The 22,929-nt window shown below is 43.2% G+C and overlaps 1 protein-coding gene across 1 annotated transcript; it reads left to right on the top strand.

Moving 5' to 3' along the window:
- Positions 1–159: 159 nt before the first annotated feature.
- lrrc2 (leucine rich repeat containing 2) lies at positions 160–19,636 on the top strand. The gene is made up of 9 exons (XM_079566802.1): positions 160–297; positions 10,315–10,454; positions 10,756–10,841; positions 10,909–11,065; positions 11,280–11,413; positions 12,178–12,323; positions 12,606–12,758; positions 16,447–16,616; positions 19,138–19,636. Exons 1-9 carry the CDS (start codon positions 161–163, stop codon positions 19,185–19,187), a joined length of 1,173 nt encoding a protein of 390 aa, XP_079422928.1. The 5' UTR covers position 160; the 3' UTR covers positions 19,188–19,636.
- The last annotated feature ends 3,293 nt before the right edge of the window (positions 19,637–22,929 follow it).

The following is a 22,929-nucleotide window of genomic DNA, read 5'->3' as shown; positions in this document are numbered from 1 at the left end:
CTTGAAGTAATGGAACAATATTTATTTCAGTCCTCCTTTAGGGGAAAACACTGAGAGGAGGATCAGAGGAGGATCAGAGGAGGATCAGAGGAGGATCAGACGAGCGTGGGTCAGAGTGAGCAGAGACTGACCTGTCGTCGTTGTGGTTGTTGTAGGAGCCATGGGAGTGGAGCGGCGGCTGGACGTCCCGGTCTACGATCTGTCCGTGGTCCGCGGCCTGTGGGAGGGACGGGTGAAAAAACAGCGGCTCAGACAGAAGAGAGAGAAGGAGAGGATCGAAAAGAGCGCCCTGGCCAGGTCTGACCCTAAACTCTCACCCTCCAGACCAGACTAATGTCCTCAACTAACCCCCTCCAGACCAGACTCTCCTTTGGACCAGGGGTTCCCAAACTGCTCAGGACGCGATCCCCAAAATCACCTAACACTCGACGCTTGATTGTACATACACAGTCAACATATGCAACAACACTGTTACCAAGTATATTTACATCATGTCCTGGTAAAAGAACAAGCAATTTCAACCATCAAATATTCTTATTTAAAATTAAAAGGAATAGGCCACCGTTTTTCCATACTGAGATATGTTCTTACCTGAGCTTAGACGAGTTCTTTAGGACCTGTCTGATCTTCACCCGTGCCTTCAGTCACGTAAACACAGCGCAGACGGCGTTAGCATTTAGCCTCTCCCTCTCTCCTCTATAGCTCCAAAACAGGTCAAGATAGAAGCTACCAAGCTCTTCCACGTTTTCCATATTTAAATATGGTTACGTGAAGTGTTCCACTACAAAGTATAATTACACAAAAGTAAACAATGGGGATTTTCTAAGCGGATAAAAGGGGGAACTATATTGTAAGGCGTAATAATACCAGGAGTAGTTTGAAATCCGCGCAGTAAAGTGAAGATTACTGCGCGGATTTCGAACTACTCCTGGTATTATTACGGAAATAACAAAAACCAAGATGTAATAAAGGTTAAATCAAGTCATCATTTAATAAAAAGTGAGTAACAGATCATTTCAAACAAAGTGGTCTTAAACATAAAAGGCTCTTAACAATTTACAAGTGCAAACAAAACCAATAAACAAAGGTTGCAAAATAAATCCATGGAAATCAACGTCAGTAATGTAAGAATATTGTCTCAGACTCATCCCGCGAGCCGCACTTTGGGAACCCCTGCTCTAGACCAGACTCCCCCGGTTCATATCCTGCCTGATGTTCCTCTCCTGACGGTGGAAGCTGATATTCACTAAAGAGAATGTTCTTTCAAAACCGCTGCTTTGTGGGAAACAGACTCTGGGAGTGTGCTGCTCAAAAGCACAGTGCCCGGCTGCCGAAACCCGGGATCGAACCAGGGACCTTTAGATCTTCAGTCTAACGCTCTCCCAACTGAGCTATTCCGGCGCTGACGGGGTCTGTGCGGGGGGGAGGGCGGCGTCTGGGTCGCTTTGTTTAAAATCACATTAGTTTGTTTTGGAAAGCCCAGGTCTAAGGCTGTGTTCAGACTGAGGCGGAACTCACCCCGATTCAGACGTATCTGTCCCTTTGCTTGTCCTAAATCTGATCCGTATCTGAGCTTTTGCAGTGACTTCAGTCTGAACAGCCTTTATCTGACCCGCACCTCATCAATGCACTGAAAATACCAGGATCTAGGAAAAAGATGCGGACTGAGCCTCATAGCATTGTCCATAATATAAGTAGGGGGGTTTCTAACTCAGGTAAAATTTCAACTTTTGTCAAAGAATAAATAAATAAAAAGAAACATAATCTTTGCAGCCACCGGAGTTGGCACCTGGCTCCTTATTTAGCTATGAAGTTGTTATAATTCTTTGTCCTGAGAGTACTAACTGTGAGTGCGACTCTGTAAGCACCATGTACCTTCTACAGCAGATATGAGCCCCCCCATGCCACCCATCTAGATCCGCCCCTGCTCTACGGCTGAACTTCACAGCGACACGTTTCTCCTTAAAGAGGGGGTATTCTGCTTTTTTCAGTCACATAACACCAGTCTATATCACACTACAATGATGACCAAACTTTCTGTTGGTCTGTAAATGCAGTAAATTAGAATAACTGCCTTGTATAAAATGTCTCTCTCAAAATGGCTGTAGCGAATGTCTTGTAATAGGCCTCTGTCTCTTTAACCTCTTAACTCCCGCCTGAACCGAGAGATCTTTTTCCTCACGTCATCAGATTTTTTTTGGTCATTTTTTGGTCCATTTTTTATCACATTTTATCACATTTTTGTCATTTTTTTGTCTCTTTTTTGTCATTTTTTTTGGTCATTTTTTGGCATTTTGTCGTCTATTTTTGGTCATTTTCTTGTCAATTTTTTATCAAATTTATCAAATTTTTGTCATTTATTTGTCATTTTTTTGGTCACATTTTTGTCAATTTCTTGTGACATTTTTGTGACATTTCCATCATTGTTTTCGTCTCAGTTTTGTTGCTATTTTCACACCTACTCCGACAAAGGGGGGAAATAATGTCGGAGTGCCGGGACGTTTGATAAAAAAAAAAGAAAGAAAAAAAAAAAAGGGTGTCGGAATGATGGGATGTAGCCAGGGGCGGACTGGCCACATGTCCGTTCTGGAAGAGCACAGAAGGGCCACTGGCTCTAGGGCCACCGGTCTGGCCCCTCACTTTACCTTACCCTTACCCCCGGGCGGGACCAAGCTTTACCCAAATCTAAAAGCTTAAAAGAAAAGCATCCAAAAACAAAAATGTGCTGGAAAAGCAACAAAAAAGTGACAAAAACACAACAAAATGTGACGAAAACGTGACGACAAAGCAATGAAAAAAAGCGATGAAAAAACAACAATAACATGAAAAAAAACCCCGAAAAACAAGAGACGAAAACACAACGAAAAAGTAACAAAAACACGCCAAAAATCCCACAAAAAAGTCATGAAAAAGCAACAAAAACATGACAAAAAGGCAGCGACAACGTGACAAAAAGCTACCATCACTTTTCTAGATTTTAGCTTTCAAATGAGGCGTTACAGTGTTGCTCTCCAGTCGAGAAGCTTTTAGATTTGGGTAAAGCCGAACTGGAGAAAATGCTCTGGGTTAAGGCAGGGGGTAAGAGGTTTAACATATGTATTTGTGGAAGTGTCGCATTTACGCTAATTTGAGCCAGGCTGACCAGAGTCCAGGGCTGTTTTTCATATAAGTTGAGACCATTTACCATTTTAAAACCTTTATATTGCCAGATCCGCTGTTTCCTGTTCACTTCCTCAAACAGCAGAGCACAGCGCCCTCTGCTGCCGCATCCCGTTCGGACGGAGATCGCAGGCAGAGGAACAACCTTACAAAAAAAATCGGAGTCAAGCATTAAATCTGAACGCAGCCTTAGTCCTGTTTCAGCTTCCGGAGACGAGGAGTTCCTCAGTTCAGCTCCGGGACAGTGAAGGCCGACTGTCCAAAGGTCTTTCTCCTACGGGACACTTTCAGAGCTGTTTCCTGAACGTTTAAATGTTCGAGGCCACTGGAAGTTGAAGGAAAATTGAGTTTCGGTGCAGCGTCTCGCCTTCATGCGAGGAAACACAATCGCACATTATTGGGATGTTTTCTCAACTCTTTCAATCGACAAATTGCAGTTTGTCAAGTCAGGGAACTGAACCTGAACTGTTATTTCAGGCAAACAAAGTGGTTTTAGTCACATTCACTACTTTTGCTTTAGTTTTAGTCCAATTTTAGTCACAAAAAATACTACAAGGGTGAGAAAAATGTATAGAAGTGTCCAGTTCTGCCGTGGTTCAGCCCCTCGGTGAGAAACGTTTCCAAACCGCTGCCCTGTGGGAAACAGAGTGTGGGAGTGTGTTGCTCAAAAGCTCGGCGTCCGGCTGCCGAAACCCGGGATCGAACCAGGGACCTTTAGATCTTCAGTCTAACGCTCTCCCAACTGAGCTATTTCGGCGCAGATTAGGTCAGAGCGGGGGGGCGGGCGTTTGGTTAAAATCCACATCAGGGCTAAAGCTGAACGGCCGAACGAGGAGACTTTAAATGTAGAAATATCAGATTGAATCTTCTGCTGTCGATTAATACGAGGCGACCAAATCTAAAGACGGAAGACAGGAAGTAAAAAGCTTCCAAATGTTGTTAAAGTGACAGTCTGGATTTAGATTGAGCTTTTCAAGACCCCCAAAGCACTTCAAATGTGCCAAATGAACCGCCTGCTCTTGCATTTCCATTTGAAGTAACTAATAATATAAATATATATATTTTTTATAAAGTCCCTCCTTTCCACATCTCAGCGACTAATCAGAGTCTGGCATCCTCCCGTGTCGACCAATGAGACGAGCTTGCCCTGTGAACCGGCCTGTCAGGTCCAATCAGGAGGAGGAGGGGGAGGAGCTTGTTCCTGCTCTGCTCACTTTGCAAACTAAGAAGGGCTTTCTGCTTTAAAGGGACTAGATGTAAGTTAGTCATTTTATACTCACTACTGCCACCTCAGGTCTTATGTGTAACTGCTGCTTCTATATTAAAGGAATAGGCCACCGTTTTTACATACCGAGATATGTTCTTACCTCACTTTAGCCGAGTTAATATATCCCCGTCTGGTCTTTGTCCGTGCGCTTCCCCCGCTCACTTCCGTCAATAACCTTTAGGAGTTACTGCGCGGACGCTGTGCTCCTGTATCATTACGCCTCACAATATAGTCCCCCTTTTTATGTGCTTATAAAATCGACATGCTACATTTCTGTGCAAATATACTTCGCATGAAAACACTTCACGTAACTTTATTTAAATAGGGAACACGTGGAAGAGCTTGGTAGCTTCTATCGTGAGCTTTTTTGGAGCTATGTGACATGTGGGAGAGGCTGCGTATGTGCTCCGTTTGCGTGACAGAGCGCACGGACAAAGACCAGACGGGGATATATTAACACGACTAAAGTCAGGTAAGAACATATCTCAGTATGTAAAAACGGTGGCCTATTCCTTTAAGCTCGTGCATGACGGCACTTCAGACCAGACGTAACACCTTTTAGAGCGACAGTGCAGCATTTTAGAGGCAGTTGTGGTGAACAGGTCTGAGCTCATTCTACACATTAGGACATTGTTGGAGCATGTAGGGGGAGGAAAACACATCATTTTAACATTTTTAAACTGTATAGTCCCTTTAAAGAGAGGAGGCAACTTACAGATTTACAGACTATCACTTTAAGTCTGAGCCTGTAAAGTGTGGAGGATGTCAAGACCGGTTTTACGTTTACCGTGATAGTTCACCGTTTTTCCACACTGAGATATGTTCTTACCTGAGCTTAGACGAGTTGATGCAAACCTGTCTGGTCTTTGTGCGTGCCCTCAGTCACGAAAAAAAAAAAAAGACCAAAGATGTCGTTAGCATTCGGCCTCTCCCAGTGTATTCCTATAGCTCCAAACGGGATGGAGTTAGAAGTCGCTCTAAAAGGTGTTACTTCTGGTCTGAAGTGTCGTCATGCACGAGCTTAATATAGAAGCTGCAGTTACACATAAGACCTGAGGTGGCAGTAGTGAGTATAAAATGACTAACTTACATCTAGTCTCTTTAAAGCAGAAAGCCCTTCTTTGTTTGCAAAGTGAGCAGAGCAAGAACAAGCTCCTCCCCCTCCCTCCTGATTGGACCTGACAGGCCGGTTCACAGGGCAAGCTCGTCTCATTGGTCGACACGGGAGGATGCCAGACTCTGATTAGTCGCTGAGATGTGGAAAGGAGGGACTTTATAAAAATATATATATTTATATTATTAGTTACTTCAAATGGAAATGCAAGAGCAGGCGGTTCATTCGGCACATTTGAAGTGTTTTGGGGGTCTTGAAAAGCTCAATCTAAATCCAGACTGTCACTTTAACAACATTTGGAAGCTTTTTACTTCCTGTCGTCCGTCTTTAGATTTGGTCGCCTCATATTAATCGACAGCAGAAGATTCAATCTGATGTTTCTACGTTTAAAGTCTCCTCGTTCGGCCGTTCAGCTTTAGCCCTGATGTGATTTTAAGCAAACGCCCTCCCCCCCGGCTCTGACCTGATCTGCGCCGAAATAGCTCAGTTGGGAGAGCGTTAGACTGAAGATCTAAAGGTCCCTGGTTCGATCCCGGGTTTCGGCAGCCGGACGCTGAGCTTTTGAGCACCGAGACAGGTACACATCAACTCGTCTAAGCTCAGGCAAGAACACATCTCAGCGTGGAAAAACGGTGAACTGTTCCTTTAAAGGACACAGCAGGTTAGACGGAAGAATTTTAGAAGCGTCGGACGAACGAAGTGCAGAATTCCCAATAAAGTTTGTCCAAATGTTGGGAAACAGCCTCCACGACGGGCTCAGGGTGTAAACAAAAAGCTCCTCTCATTTTCTCCAGTTCTGCTTTTTTTCTTGCGTTGTTGTCCCTCCTTTGTCGTACACTGTGAAAAATTCACCGTCAAATATGGTCATTGTTTTTTACAGTAATAAACCGTTTTCTTAAGAAACAGCTGATTACCGTTTTGCCAAAATCGCCAAAAACTAGAATGAATCTGCTCAATGCTGATATAATATTTAATGTCTTGTTTGTTCTGGACGAAGCTCAGACCTTTCCCTTTAACCTCTTAACTCCCGCCTGAACCGAGAGGATCTTTTTCCTCGCGTCATCAGATTTTTTTTCCCATCATTTTTTTGTTGGGCGTTCAACTCATTTTTGTAACTTTTTTTGGTCATTTTTAGTCACATTTTTGTCATTTTTTCGTCAATTTTTTATCAAATTTGGGTCATTTTTTGGTCACATTTTTGCACTTTTTTTGTCGAATTTTTATCACATTTTTGTCATATTTTGGTATTTTTTTTGTCACATTTTATCACATTTTTGTCACATTTTTTGTAATTTTTTTGTAATTTTTTTGTCAATTTTTTGTCAATTTTTTGTCCATTTTTTATCACATTTTTTGTCATTTTTTTGTCACATTTTGTCACATTTTTGTCATTTTTTCGTCAATTTTTAATCAAATTTGGGTCATTTTTTGGTCACGTTTTTGCATTTTTTTGTCGAATTTTTATCACATTTTTGTCACATTTCCATCATTGTTTTCGTCCCAGTTTTGTTGCTATTTTCACAGCTTTATTCCAGAAGCTTTTGGACTGGGGTAAAGCCAAACTGGAGAAAATGTGCTCGGTTCAGGCGGGAGTTAAGGGGTTAAATCAAACTGAAGTTCACAGGTTTTAGTCTCATTCATTACTTTGACTTCAGCTTTAGTCTAGTTTGAATCAGAAAACATGACTTCATTTATAAAAGTGTCCAGTTCTGTATTCCAGTTTCGAGCCTCTCGGTGCTCAAAAGCACAGCGTCCGGCTGCCGAAACCCGGGATCGAACCAGGGACCTTTAGATCTTCAGTCTAACGCTCTCCCAACTGAGCTATTTCGGCACTTACGAGGTTAATAGTGGCCGACACACAGAAACAACAGGACAGAGCGGGGGCGGGGCCTGGGGCAGAGGGGGAGGGGCCTTAGATAATAGCATTTTCTGACTCAGTGAGGGAACATTGGGCCTCATTAATGGAATGTTCTTCTTGGGCCCATTTTGGCACAAACTTGGTTCTCCTCAGCACACTCTCCTGCAGCCTTAAAGTGATCACAGTCAGAATGAACCCAAACATTCAAACAGAGGTGAACTTGGACAATAGGTTCACGTTCTAGAATGTGACGTCATAATGACCAGTGGAGAGCGGAGCCAATACAACTCTACAGGAAAAGCAAATGTTCTCCCTGATCATTATTTGACAGAGATTGGATTCAGAAACATTATTCTTGTTCTACTGACCAACAGTTTCGAATTTTGTCTCCACTTTTGGACGCCATTATGAGGAAATTCTCCCAGTAATGACTGAGGTGTTAGTCAAAAATCTGAGACCGAAAAAATCACCAAAGTTACCATTATGGAATTTTAGCTGCTCCACCTCAAGTTTAAACTATTATGTACCGTATGCCACATGTGTCAAGGATGATTCAATGTGGCCCTTTGAGGAGCAGGAATTTCCGAGCATGTCAAAAAAGAAAAAAACTTCTGTAATCTGTAGTCCATTCCTGTGCGGAGTTATGGATTTTAAAGGAAATAACCAGTTTGCTCATTCCAGCCACTAGGGGGCAGCATACATTTAAAAAAAGGAAAGAAATCCACACATGTCCAGCAGAGGACACTGGCATAATGAGAGATCAGGATATAAACAGCATATTATAGCCATGTGGTAAATGATCAGTCTGTCCCAGGGCGGCTGTGGCTACAATAGTCACTTACTGCCATTGAGTGTGGAGTGAGAAACATGTGAAACAGGCTGCTGAAGCACAATAAGTGTAAGCCGTTATTCATGAGGCCACAGTCCTTTACAATATACGCGGCCCCTGACCCGCCATGGGGGCTGAATTTTGGCCCTCGACCCAGAAGACTCCGACACCCCTGCTGTAGACTGTTTAGAATGTGTGACGTCACGTGATCGCAGCCTATTGGTGTGGGGTTTGTTTGGGCCCTTTGTGTCTCTCTTTGTCTTGGACACAGTCTCCACATTAAACACACAACGACAGACAAAGTAAATGTTTGACTGAGCGACTTTCATTGGAGTAATGTTTGACAGAAGTGTCAGTTCTTTGACCTCCGCTGGTCTTTTGGACTTTGAACAAGGGTCACAAACAAATACAACGTATGTGACTAATCAGCTGTTACAAACTTCTGATGACAGTGGAGAATTGTGATATTTTAACTCTTTGAAATGTGTAAGCCCTTATAGGATCCGCTGTTATGGTCCAGGCATTTGGATGCAAGGTGACACAAGGGGGCGCCATTCCAACCTTCTCAGTGTAAATGTGAGTTGACTTTCTTCAGAGGAGACTTTAGGTCAGACACCATGAGTGACAATAACATGACGCTAAATACAGTGAGCTCTTTGTTTCCAGTAACAAAGGCTTCAGTCACAGACTGAGAAGTGAAGAAGGAAGTCATGGAGCTTCTGCTTTAGACAGAACTTTAAACATGCGCTGTAAATTGTAAAACTAAAGTATGTAGTAAACACATTAAACATGAAAGGGAAATTATGATTAAAAATCCCAAGATTTATGTAAAAGGTAGTAAAAGTAAAGGTGTAAAGGGTAAAGTTATCATTGAAAAATGTATAATAATTTTATATTTTCTGCTGTAAAGTCATGTGTGTCCCAGTTCCTCTGAGTCATGGTGGGTCATGGTGGACCGTGACAGATGTGGACAGGACTGTGGTAGATCTACTTTTACTTTGGAGAAAATAGTTACTATAGTAACTGAAGAAAAGAAATGAACCTCATGAGCTTCTTCTGTAACATCTGTCCACATCAGTCCTGCTGCACCACGACTCAGAGGAACTGGAACAAACATGACTCTACAGCAGATACTGACAAGAATTTATTTTTGTAGAATTAGTCATTAATAATTACCTGACATTTTAATTATATACAGGAGTTTCACACTTGTTACTAAGGAACACTTGAATTTCAATATGACGTTTTCAATATAAAGTTCTGTCAGAAGCTCCGTGACTTCCTTCTTCACTTCTCAGTCTGTGACTAAAGAGCAATGAGGCCTCAGCCTTTTTACTGAAAATGAAAGAGCTCACTGTATTTAGTGTCATGTTACTGTCACTCACGGTGTGTGACCTACAGTGTAACTCTGAAGCCAATCAGATCACAGAGACTCAGAGTGGGTTGGGCTCAAATCTGCACCAAACGCCAAGATCCAAGATCTGAGACTAAAATAATAAAACCCACAGCTTAATGGGTTAATGTTTTTTTAATATATATAAAGGGCGTCAGCGGCAACTGCAGGGAGAGAGTTAGTAATGATAATATATGTGTTCAGATACTTTCATAACTCTGTCATTCAGAGAAAAACGAGAGTTTAGCGAAGACGACAGAAACAGGAAGCGTTTGTGAAGCAGCTCCTGTTTGACATTTTTAAAGATCCTCGTGTCACAGGAGCTCCACAGACACCACAGAAACTCGAGCCGCTCTAAAAATACTCGGTCGGCTCAGAGTACTGCCATCTGTACGCGACACATGCAGTATTTATAGAGACATGAGTAATGTTTACAGCCACATGTGCTACATCAGACACCGGCCCCTGAGAATCCAGCTTCTGCTTCACTGGGTTTATTAGTGAAAAATCCCATAGATCCTGAATAATCGTTAAGGCCAGTTGCTGCACAATTTAGAGATATCAAATTCAAATATCAATTTGAACCTTACACTGTGTTTTGAAAGAGCCGAGGTGCGGCCTGCCTGACTTTGGAGCTTGTAGTTGTTTACAAAACAACAATGTTGACAAATGATAAACCGTGTGTCGTGTGCAGGATCGATCAGCAGTGGCAGTACCGCATCTACTGCAAAACCCTGAGGAGCGACGAGAGGACGGCCCTGCACCAGTATCTGCAGAGGTCCACCGCCGCCGGCCACGCCCCCACCCACACAGGAACAGGCCACGCCCACACAGGTACAGGCAGGAGTGTGACAGGGGGACATGGAGGGACAGACATGATACATGGAGATCAGCAGAACTCACACACAGATAGAAACAGGTCACAGAACATGTTCTTCATTGAAATGCAAAATTATGCCCAAAGCCTGGTTCACATGGGAAGATTTTAAAATTGTGGGCAGATTTTCCAAACCTCACACAGGGCGATAAAAACAGTTTTGGTCGTACAGTTTGTGGTGCAGCCACACGGCAAAATCAGCACACAAACCCTGTGAGTCCCGTTTGAAGTTAATCCTTGTGTTTCTGTGGTTTTCAGATGCAGAGGAAGCAGATCTCACAGACTCTCAAACTGAGCCAGACCCCGAGAAACTGGTCTTCAGACTCGAGGGGGACAAGTGGATGGTGAGTCCCACTTCAGACGCGTTTCAGCCTCAGTTTAGTCCTGTTTCAGCCTCGTTTCCCTCCGCAGACGTTTCCGAAGGAGCTCCAGTGGATGACGTACCTGAAGCAGTGGTCCGTGTCTCACACTCGGATCCAGAGGCTTCCGGAGTTTCTGGCTCAGTTTTCCGAACTCCAAATCCTGGACCTGCCCAAGAACCAGGTCTGCGAGATCCCGCCGGAGATCGGTGAGTCTTTAGTCTCCGGGAGGCTCGGACCTCTGCTTCAGAGCCTCTTGGTCCCTCCCTCGGCACCGGATGAAGCTCAAACGTTTCCAGATTGTTTATTGGCTAAAGGTTTCTATTGGCGTCATACTAAACTCTGTGCAAAGGTTCAGAGCTATTGCTAAGCTAGGCTACATCCAGAGTCTCCATCACTCACTTCCCGGCCGGTCTCCTGCAGGTAAACTGTCCTCTCTGACGGAGCTGAACCTCAGCTATAACCGTCTGATGAAGGTTCCTCCAGAGCTGGGGGAGTGTGAGGGACTGCAGAGGCTGGAGCTGGCGGGGAACAGGCTCTGTGGACTTCCCTTCGAGGTGAGACTCAGGAGTAGGGCTGGGTACCATTAAACCAGGGGTCACCAACGTGGTGCCCGCGGGCACCCAGGGGCCCTTTGGGGCATGTCCAGTAGCCCTTAGGACTTTTTTTAAAGTGTAAAACACTTCATTTTCTTGAATCTAATTCTTAAAATTAGTTATTTCAGTTCTTGTGACTCAGTATGAGTTTAAAATAAAGCTATTTTAATATAAAATGGGGTCAATATCCTATAATTGAACAATGTACGTTTAAGTCTTTAGGATTTGTTTTTAACTGGTAGCCCTCGAACAACTTAATGCTCTTAAAGTAGCCCTCAGCTGAAATAAGGTTGGTGACCCCTGCGTTAAACTATACTATTTTGGTATCAGAAAAAAAATGTTTTAACTGTTGGTCCAAGGACAGGATTAAAGTGACTTGGTTGTTTCAGCTCAAATAATTGATTTTGTATTTTTCCCCATTTTAGCCTAATTTTTTTCCCCATTGGCTCTTTTTTTTGCCCAATATTTGCCCCATTTTTCACACGTTTCTTGACATTGGAGATGAACCCTATAATGTAAATGTGCAGATCTTCCACACATTATTGTTAAAGCACTGGTATCGAAAAACAGATAACGATATTTAGCCCTAATTAAATTTGACCTTTGAAAAAACAGAAGCCCCCGACCGTAAACGCAGCTAATGTGGCATTAATGAAATGGGACGTATAAATAAATGTTTTGAGCTGTAGATAATCCGTCAGTGACTGTTGTTTCCGTTGTTTCAGCTGCGCTCCCTGAAACAGCTGCTGCTCCTGGACGTCTCGGAGAACTGCCTCCTCTCGGTCCCCATCTGTGTCCTCAGGATGGACTCACTGCAGACCCTGGACCTGAGCCACAACCAGCTCAAAGACCTGCCAGAGGACATGGACCGGTGAGGCCTGGGTTAGACCGGGTTTAAGACTGGGTTAGACTTTGCGTGTCCAGCTCCTGCTTTTTGTTTCTGTTCTTAAGCAGGTGTGTCTGGAGAACCTGGAGTCTCATGTTGTGTTTCTTTTCAGTCTGGAGAACCTGGAGTCTCATGTTGTGCTTCTTTTCAGCCTGGAGAACCTGGAGTCTCATGTTGTGTTTCTTTGAGTCTGGAGAACCTGGAGTCTCATGTTGTGTTTCTTTTCAGTCTGGAGAACCTGGAGTCTCATGTTGTGTTTCTTTTCAGGCTGGAGAACCTGGAGTCCCTGTTCCTCCATAAGAACAACCTGACGTACCTGCCCATGTGTCTCGCCCAAAACAGTCGACTGAAGATGATCGTGGTGAACGCAGACGAGATCAACTGTCTCCCCACCAGACTCTGCTCCAACCCGGACATCAAGTACAAAACATGCCACTACTACTACTATTACTGCATGTACTACTGCTACGATTACTGGCGTATCCCCAATAACATATTAAGTTCAGTCGGGGGAGGTTGTTTCAGAGAATACGGATTAAAGGAGAAAGGAAAGTGCCATCTGAAGCTGATGTCGTTCGTTGCAGCATGAGCCAGGCCGTAAGAAAAGTATAGCCTTTCTCTCAAAAGCAAAGCTCATAAACTAACCTGAGAGCCAGCGCTCGAATCACAAATGAATAAAAGGCTTGTCGTCATCATTCAGTTTAATTATCTGTCCATCATTTCCAGGAAAAAGTCAGTGAATTAAGCGCTCGTAGGGGACGGTGCGCTCATGTTTTTTTAATTATTTTTTATTTAACCTTAATTTAACCAGGAAAGTCCCATTGAGATTAAAAACCTCTTTTTTAGGGGTGTCCTGATCAAGAGGCAGCAAAAGATACAGTTATAGAAATACATACAAATAGATACAGACGGCATCTCGTCATAGAAGGGGGCGTGGCCTCACCGAGGGGGAAAATAGAATCTTTAGAGAAACACAATTTTTCACTCTTTTGAGCCATTTTCTGGTGGAATATGAACTTATTTATCACATACAAAGAAAGTCCAGGTCCATATGGATATTTTCTCACAGCAGATTGTTCAGTAGAAGTGAAAAAACAGCAGTCTTAGCAGGCGCTAGCTAACCGTTAGCATTAGCACGATGCTAACATGTAGCATCATGTTAGCATTCTCCGTTTTTTTAATGTATTTATGGGCTGTTGAACCACTTCGCTCCTCTCCATGTCTTTGTATCTTTATTTAGTAGAAACTATGTTCATAATTCAGCATTTGTTAAAGTGTTTTTTGAATAATTAGAGAAAGTTTAGATTTTTCTCAAAATTGTTTCCCCCTTAACTGTTTTCAAACATGACCATATATGGGCGATTCCAGAGAGGCCGTCTGTATCTATTACACACTAATTATAAAAAAAAAAACATTTACGATTTAAAGAGGTCGCCTCATACTCTCTCAATCTGGATTTTAAAGCCTTCAATGGAATAAGTTCAGTTATTTTCTTTTCCCTTGTTCCCAGTTCAGTACGGGCGAATGGAACAGCGAGCAATAAATGATCATTTAAACGCAAACACTAAGAGTCAACACTCCTCCGTGTGATTAAGTTACAGATGTAAGAGGGCAGTAGACCAAACATGGCCTTATAACTAAAAGTTTACCAATGACCCAGCCTCCTGGAGGACAAAGAAGGCCATCCCACTCCAGAATGCAGTTCACAATGATGGATCAAGGCCCTACAGTTAGTAATGAACCTCAGAGAGAGCAGTGTCAATGTTATGGAGACACTGAGCAGAGGCGTTCACGTACAGCAGGTCTCCAGAGTAAAAAAATAGATACAAAATGTTGCAGTGACGAAAGAAAAAAGCCTATTCTGAGTTTACGTTTTTTTCACCATATGGGGCTTGAAAGTCAGGGAGTCCATCCATCCATCCATTTTCTTCCACTTGTCCGTTGCCGGGTCGTGGGGGCAGCAGTTGGAGCTGCCCAAATCACATTGCACCGGCCCCTATGGCGCCTCCTGGTGGTGGGTCCACAGAAGGAGTCAGTGAGTCATCAAGCAAAATATATTTATTCAGCTTCAGCCTCTTTTACCCATTAACTCCTACCATCACAAAGAAAGCAGCTCTGCGCTTGTATCTTCACATTCACACAGAAAGGAAGCAAACATTTACCTGTCAAATGAAGAAGTCTGATGTTATTTGGCTACGAGTGCAGAATGCGAGGTTTAGCTCACGGTGGTCAGACCCTGTGGAACCATGAAGACGATGTACCGGCGCAGTGCTTCGTAACAATCCGTGTTCCGTGTTGGAGGTCTAGAGGAGGTTCTGACCCTGTGTTCTGTGTTGGAGGTCTAGTGGAGGTTCTGAGGCTGTGTTCCGTGTTGGAGATCTAGAGGAGGTTCTGAGGCTGTGTTCCGTGTTCTGTGTTGGAGATCTAGAGGAGGTTCTGAGGCTTTGTTCCGTGTTGGAGATCTAGAGGAGGTTCTGAGGCTGTGTTCTGTGTTGGAGGTCTAGAGGAGGTTCTGACGCTGTGTTCTGTGTTGGAGGTCTAGAGGAGGTTCTGAGGCTGTGTTCCGTGTTGGAGATCTAGAGGAGGTTCTGAGGCTGTGTTCCGTGTTCTGTGTTGGAGATCTAGAGGAGGTTCTGAGGCTTTGTTCCGTGTTGGAGATCTAGAGGAGGTTCTGAGGCTGTGTTCTGTGTTGGAGGTCTAGAGGAGGTTCTGACGCTGTGTTCTGTGTTGGAGGTCTAGAGGAGGTTCTGAGGCTGTGTTCCGTGTTGGAGATCTAGAGGAGGTTCTGAGGCTGTGTTCCGTGTTCTGTGTTGGAGATCTAGAGGAGGTTCTGAGGCTGTGTTCTGTGTTGGAGGTCTAGTGGAGGTTCTGAGGCTGTGTTCCGTGTTGGAGGTCAAGAGGAGGTTCTGAGGCTGTGTTCTGTGTTGGAGGTCTAGAGGAGGTTCTGACGCTGTGTTCTGTGTTGGAGGTCTAGAGGAGGTTCTGAGGCTGTGTTCCGTGTTGGAGGTCTAGAGGAGGTTCTGACGCTGTGTTCCGTGTTGGAGGTCTAGAGGAGGTTCTGACCCTGTGTTCTGTGTTGGAGGTCTAGAGGAGGTTCTGACCCTGTGTTCTGTGTTGGAGGTCTAGAGGAGGTTCTGAGGCTGTGTTCCGTGTTGGAGGTCTAGAGGAGGTTCTGACCCTGTGTTCTGTGTTGGAGGTCTAGTGGAGGTTCTGACGCTGTGTTCCGTGTTGGAGGTCTAGAGGAGGTTCTGACCCTGTGTTCTGTGTTGGAGGTCTAGAGGAGGTTCTGACCCTGTGTTCTGTGTTGGAGGTCTAGAGGAGGTTCTGAGGCTGTGTTCCGTGTTGGAGGTCTAGTGGAGGTTCTGAGGCTGTGTTCTGTGTTGGAGGTCTAGAGGAGGTTCTGAGGCTGTGTTCTGTGTTGGAGGTCTAGAGGAGGTTCTGACCCTGTGTTCTGTGTTGGAGGTCTAGTGGAGGTTCTGACCCTGTGTTCTGTGTTGGAGGTCTAGTGGAGGTTCTGAGGCTGTGTTCTGTGTTGGAGGTCTAGAGGAGGTTCTGAGGCTGTGTTCTGTGTTGGAGGTCTAGAGGAGGTTCTGAGGCTGTGTTCTGTGTTGGAGGTCTAGAGGAGGGTCTGAGGCTGTGTTCTGTGTTGGAGGTCTAGAGGAGGTTCTGAGGCTGTGTTCTGTGTTGGAGGTCTAGAGGAGGTTCTGAGGCTGTGTTCTGTGTTGGAGGTCTAGAGGAGGGTCTGAGGCTGTGTTCTGTGTTGGAGGTCTAGAGGAGGTTCTGAGGCTGTGTTCTGTGTTGGAGGTCTAGAGGAGGTTCTGAGGCTGTGTTCTGTGTTGGAGGTCTAGAGGAGGGTCTGAGGCTGTGTTCCGTGTTGGAGGTTTAGAGGAGGGTCTGAGGCTGTGTTCTGTGTTGGAGGTTTAGAGGAGGGTCTGAGGCTGTGTTCCGTGTTGGAGGTCTAGTGGAGGTTCTGACGCTGTGTTCCGTGTTGGAGGTCTAGAGGAGGTTCTGACGCTGTGTTCTGTGTTGGAGGTTTAGAGGAGGTTCTGAGGCTGTGTTCCGTGTTGGAGGTCTAGAGGAGGTTCTGAGGCTGTGTTCCGTGCTGCAGGTTCATCCGTCTGCGCGACTCCCCGACGGTCCAGCAGAAGCAGAGGAGGGAGGAGGAGCAGAGGAAGAGGGAGGAGCAGAGGAGGACCTGGAGAGGAGCAGAGGAGCAGGAGAGAGACGGCTCGGAGAAAGAGTTCCTCCAGGCCTACGTCAGCTCTCTGGCTCACAGAGGTACGAGGTCAGGGCCGCCCTCCAGCAATAGAAAAATCTCAAGGCACCTAACAAACAAAAATGTCACAAAAGCATATTTATTGAGATATAGAGAACATCTAGTCATCATATTAAGCCACGTCTAATTCCAATATCTTCACAACAGGGTTTTGTGATAAACATGATGCAGATATTCATGAAACCAGCAGCGTTTTGCAGATTTTAACGCATTTCTGGAGCTAAATATGCCGTGTGTCTGTGATGTGTCTCTGTCCGAGGCCACTTTACCTTTGTAGAGACACTTTGCAAGAGGTTCATACTGTCATCTTAGTATAAACTATTTACGATTGTTCTTGCTGTGAGTAAAAAGATTTGTTTCCCTGCTTTAGTTTCCAGCACTTCTGTGATCTTCCTCAGAAGCAGTGTTAATTTTGACAACATATTTTGTTTTAGTTTTAGTCTTAGTCTTTTGACTAAAATGTAATTTAATTTTAGTCGAGATTTAGTCAAAAAAAGCTTTTCAATTTTAGTCTAGTTTTAGTCGACTGAAATTAAGACTAATTTAGTCGACTTTGCATTGATAATATTCATTATAATCATATTTAATCTTGTTCCTCTGCTTCATGGAGCTGCTCCACATGAACAAAGCTCAGAGCTGATCCTTTAGCAGAGAATTTACATGATCTGAGCCTCTTTCAGACGCTCAATAGAAGTTTGGATGATTTTAGTCTCTCCTTTTCATTTTTATTTAGCCTTATTTTAGTCGACTAAAATATCTGGACATTTTAGTCATAGTTTTAGTCTCATGAAAAACTTTTAATTTAGTTTTTGTCCAATTTTAGACTAAATATTTTAGTTGACGAAATGAACACTGCTCAGAAGCATCACCTGAAACTAGTAATGCAGGTGAACAAACCTTCTGTCTCACGTTCATTTGGGAAAGACTGAAACCTGACATCTCCTTAAAGCCGCCTCTTGCAGATTTTGTTAGTTTTAAGCAACTTTCCAGAGTCTTTTCAGACAGAATGAAAGCTCATTGAGACCTGTTATGTTTATATGGGTGCATTGCATAGGGCAGGCTGGATAATGGCCTCACTACACGTGGATCAGGTGAAACTTCCCAGGGAAATAATACTATAAAATACTGTAATGATTCCCCGCGGAGCTGAACCCTGAGGCAGTGTTTCCCAACCAAGGGTACGGGGACCCCTGGGGGTACTCGAGGACCTAGCTGGGGGTACTTGGAACTATTTCAGATTGAAAAAAGGGGAAAATGTAACATATTTTTTTATTGTAAAAGCTATATTTTTTCAGTAAAATGTGTTGCTTTGGGAGAATTGTAGGTTTATTTTGGCTGCAACAATGTGCTTTTTCTTACAAATACCACTTTTAAGTAACTACTTTTTAAATAAACTGTAACACCCTTGAGGTAGGGGGTACACGGTTGACCACTGAGAGGCCAAAGTGGTACGAAAGACAAAAATCGTTGGGAACCACTGCCCTGAGGCTTCGTACCAAAGCGAGTTTTGGAGTTTTAGCTTTTACTTTGTCATTTAACGGTGAGTCAGTGACAATTTCCTGAAGTGAGGCTGTTTTTAAGATAATATGATTTAAAATAATGTGTATTATTCTGTTTAACTGTTATACTTTTCTGCTCTGCTTTTTCAAACTCCTGTCATCCAGTGAGGGACAACGCAGTTTCATTCACTTAATTCAGTTACTTTCAAAACCAAGTAATCAGTAGAGTAATTAAGTTACTTTTTAACCTCTTAACTCCCATCTGAACGGATCCCATTTTCTCCAGCTTTCACCCTAATCAAAAAGCTTCTTGGGAAAAAAGCACCAAAACAGCCACAAAAAATTAGAAGAAACCAAGGATGTAAACGCAACCAAAAAGTGACAAAAATTCAACAAAAATTCAAACAAAAATGACAAAATTCAACAAAAATGTGACAAAAATGTGATAAAAACTCAAACAAAAAGTGACAAAAATTCAACAAAAATGTGACAAAAATTCAACAAAAATGTGACAAAAATTCAACAAAAATGTGACAAAAATGTGATAAAAACTCAAACAAAAAGTGACAAAAATTCAACAAAAATGTGACAAAAATTCAACAAAAATGTGACAAAAATTCAAACAAAAAGTGACAAAAATTCAACAAAAAGTGACAAAAATTCAACAAAAATGTGACAAAAATGTGACAAAAATTCAACAAAGATGTGACAATAATTCAACAAAAATTCAACAAAAATGTGATAAAAACTCAAACAAAAATGTGACAAAAATGTGACAAAAATTCACCAAAAATGTGACAAAAATGTGATAAAAACTCAAACAAAAATGTGACAAAAAGTCAACAATAAAAGTACAAAAACTCAAAAAAAAAAACCCACACACAAAATAAAACATAAAAATGCATTCGGTTTAGGCGGGTGGTAAGAGGTTAAAGGAGTAATCAGTCAATAGTCGGATTACTTTTTCAAGTAATCTATGGCAACACTGTTCGGACCTAACGTTCACTGTGGTTTGACTCTGCAGACTCTATGCCGTACTCCACCACAAAGATCTCCATCTCCTGCCAGCTCTGAGGAAGAGGAGGAGGAGAAGAGGAGGAAGAAGAGAAGAGGAGGAGCCTCTGTCGCCTGTGGCTTTAGACGAGTTAGCTTTATTTCCATTCCAGACTTAGAGAGAGTCCGGAGAGCCTGAACCTGTGACCCGTTTGTGCTGAATGTGCTTTTGTGGACGTTAATCTGAAACGAAACAAATGAATGACGTGGGTCAGACGGAGCAACGTCTGCGTCTCTGAGCGCCCCCTGTGGGCGGAGCATTGTTTTATTCATGTGTCGAATGTGAAAAACCACAGGAAGTGACAGAAACACTTTCAACTCGACTCTCTGATCGTCACACCCGTCACTTTAAAGTTCATTGTTCTGAAATCAAACCGGGGTTTGTCGATAAATGTGGTTCATTCAGCGGCGAATCAGAGGGGGCGGGGCCTGATAGGGGGCGGGGCCTCAGCAAAGGTGCCCGGATGTTGCTCCGTCTGTCGAAACAGTTTTTAATATCAGTGTAATTATTCTTCTCTCATACATTTGTCTTTTTGTTGTTTTTGTAAGTGGATTTGTCATAGGGCCGGGCACTGTTTTTACCAATACGGCTGAAATGAATCGAAATTTAATTACAATTTTGATTATTACACTAAATAATTACAAAATGTTTTAATGAATTTCTGCCTCTTTTGAGACAGACAATACAGATATCTTATCGTAAAGAAACAGGCCCCCCTTTTTCCACACTGAGATATGTGCTCAGCTTAGACGAGTTGATGCGTAACCGTCTGGTCTTTGTGTGTGCGCTCAGTCAGCAAATGTTGTTAGCATTTAGCCTCTCCCCCAAACTAGGGTAAAGTTAGCCCTTGTGTTGCCTTCCGGGCATTTGGATGCAAGGTGACACAAGGGGGCGCCCTTCCAACCTTCTCAGTGTAAATGTGAGTTGACTTTCTTCAGAGTGAGACTTTAGGTCAGACACCATGAGTGACAGTGACATGACGCTAAATACAGTGAGCTCTTTGTTTGCAGTAAAAAGGCTTAGGCCTCATTGCTCTTCAGTCACAGACTGAGAAGTGAAGAAGGAAGTCATGGAGCTTCTGCTTTAGACAGAACTTCAGACTTCTGCTGCATGTAGGGGTCATATCATATTCTGAAACTCAAATATGTAGAAAAAACGTAATATATGGAAAAATTGTATTACAAAAAGAAAAATATTTGAAAATCATGTATCTAATCAAATAAGTTGTTTTTTTAACCCGCGAAGGCAACACAAGGGTTAGAAGCGACCAAGCTGTTCCACGTTTCCCCATGTTTAGTTTTGTGTAACTAGACTTGGATTGTAACTTTTCACATAACCATATTTAAACAGGGAAAAAACGTGGAACAGCTTGGCAGCTTCTAATTTCACCCCAGTTCAGAGCTATGAATAAAAAATATAAAATATTAAGATTGTATATAAGAAATGTGAAAAATGGGGCAAACATTGGGCAAAATAGATTCAAGGGAGGGTTGGGGGGGATGAAATAACCAAGTCACTTCCTTTAATCCTGCTCCTGGACCAACAGCATAACTTGGATCTACAGAGAGAAGATTGTTTTTTCCGACACCAGACTGGTGTTGTTTAACGGTGCCCAGCCCGAATAGCGGGAATCGAACTCGTGTCACGGTGAAAGTGAACGTTTGCAGAGGCTTTAATGACGGAGAAGGGTTTGGAAAGTTGTAAAAAGCTTTTGGTTAATGATGTTCTGCTTTTTAAAGGTTTTTGTGCTAAAGATGTCAGTCTGACCAGCAGCGGAATGAGTTTCAGACCGGAGTGTTTGTGTCTGCAGTAAAACTGAGAGGGTTCTGTCCCTGAGGGAAAATGATATTGGTTTAGAAATGTGGATTTAATGTCAGTTTGAATCCAATCTATCGCTTTTTGTAATGACCTTTAATGCCTTTCAGGCTTTTGTTAGTTGTTTTGTTAGTTGTTTATTCGTTTTGTTAGTTGTTTTTTTGTTTTGTTTGCTGCTGCAGAATCAGTACGATCAGGTTAAGAAGATGTTTGGTAGCTGCCTGTGTGTGACCAAAGTTTCAAATCATTTAAAATGATTGATCTGTTTTGTGTAAATGAGTCTGTGTCGTTTTGTGTTTGACAAAATAAAAGGTTGAGATGACACTGGTCTGTTTTTGTGTAGCGCTGAGCTAAATGAGCCGAGGTATCGACCCACGTATCAGGCACAGAAAGCAGCACCTCGGCCGAGTTTTATCACGAGTGTGTCGCTTTAAGAAAAGTCACAACACCTTCACTGTGTCATTTTACGCAACGTGCAGCAGCGAGCAGCAGGGGCCGCCAGCTGAACAAGAGCAACACCTGGCTCATTTGGGATTTACAGTAGGGAGAAAAAGTATTCGGTCAGTTCCCCATAGACTTTCTATTGGATCACTAATACTTTTTCCCCCACTGTATGCGCCGGGCGCTGATCCCGTGGGTCCTGCTGAGCTCGAGCGCCCGCCCCAGGCCGCCCAAAACTTTGGCCGCGCGGCGAATCTGCCCTGATAACAAAATAATTCAATAGATATTGTGTAAAGCACAAGAGCTATCAATTCCAGGGCCATATTGAAGCGCGACGTAAAAACATAGATATAGGGCAGTACTTGGTAAAGTTGTCATACTGTTCAGCTCTGTGAGGAGGGCGTCCGGTTAACCACCAGGGGGCGTGAGTTTGAGTCAAATGATGAACTATGATGGTGCCTTAACACCCACTGGTAAACAGAGCCGTGGGAACATATTTTGGATAGCCGGTGCTGAGGGACAAGATTTCCCCCAAAAAATAACTTTTCTGTGCTTATTTCCCATTTTTTAATATTGCCTGCAATGCGCAAACCGTCCACCAGGGTGTGCTGCAGCACCCTCAGCACCCTGGGTTCCCACGGCCTTGAAAATATGTTTGTCGAAACTGCCCAGATAGAACCAACAGACTATTAAAGTCGAAGGGGAATGATCCCAGTGGACGCCCTGATGCTGAGACCCTTAAACCTTTACCTCACAAGGCTCAAAGACTTCCTTTACGTGAAAAGTGCAAGAAAGAGGGATTACTCACCAACAAAGAAGGTCTTCAGGCAGATGTTCTGAGATCACTTTAAATGTAAGAGGTGGTCTCTCTACAATGAGCACTGGACAACACAAACTGTTTCAGGGAAATGTATTTGTGTTTAGCTGTTTCCTCTGAGAGTTTACAACCAGCCTTATTGGTCACAGGCCTAATCTAGAAGAGGCACAAAAGTTGGCTTGTGACATGTTGGCTCCAACGTATGCTCTTTGTTTGTATCCTCAACAAGGACTGGTTGTACTCCCGCAACTCGCCACCACAAAGTCAGAATAAATGTACAAAAGATGGTAGAAAATGACAGAGTGGTTTGTGGGAAATTCTACCACAGTTGCAATGAGCACACACAAGTGTATACACCTTCAAAAGAGGAACCTGAAGCCTGTAAGCCCTCCTATTCTTAGGAATTCTTTGCATATTCATACATTTTTAGAGAAGTGCTTACATAATTATTAATTGCTCAGTTCTAACCGGTTACAGACAGTATGTGGCATGAAAAATTGAAAGTTAAATCTGTGGTCGAATCTTTCCCCATGAGCGTCGGGCCACAAAACCACATCCTCTTTTTACATTACAACACTTCACTTTCATAAGGTCGTAAGTTCAACAGTAAGCTTAAAGTCATGAACTTTATTCATATTACAAAATTATAAGTATCTTTATAAAATCATAGCGTTGACTTTGCATAATAT

This window comes from Gobius niger (assembly GCF_951799975.1).
Source record: "Gobius niger genome assembly, chromosome: 1".
Classification (NCBI taxonomy): Eukaryota; Metazoa; Chordata; class Actinopteri; order Gobiiformes; family Gobiidae; genus Gobius; species Gobius niger.
Note: the sequence above shows the minus strand (reverse complement) of the source record. Positions and strands in the feature narration are given on the sequence as shown.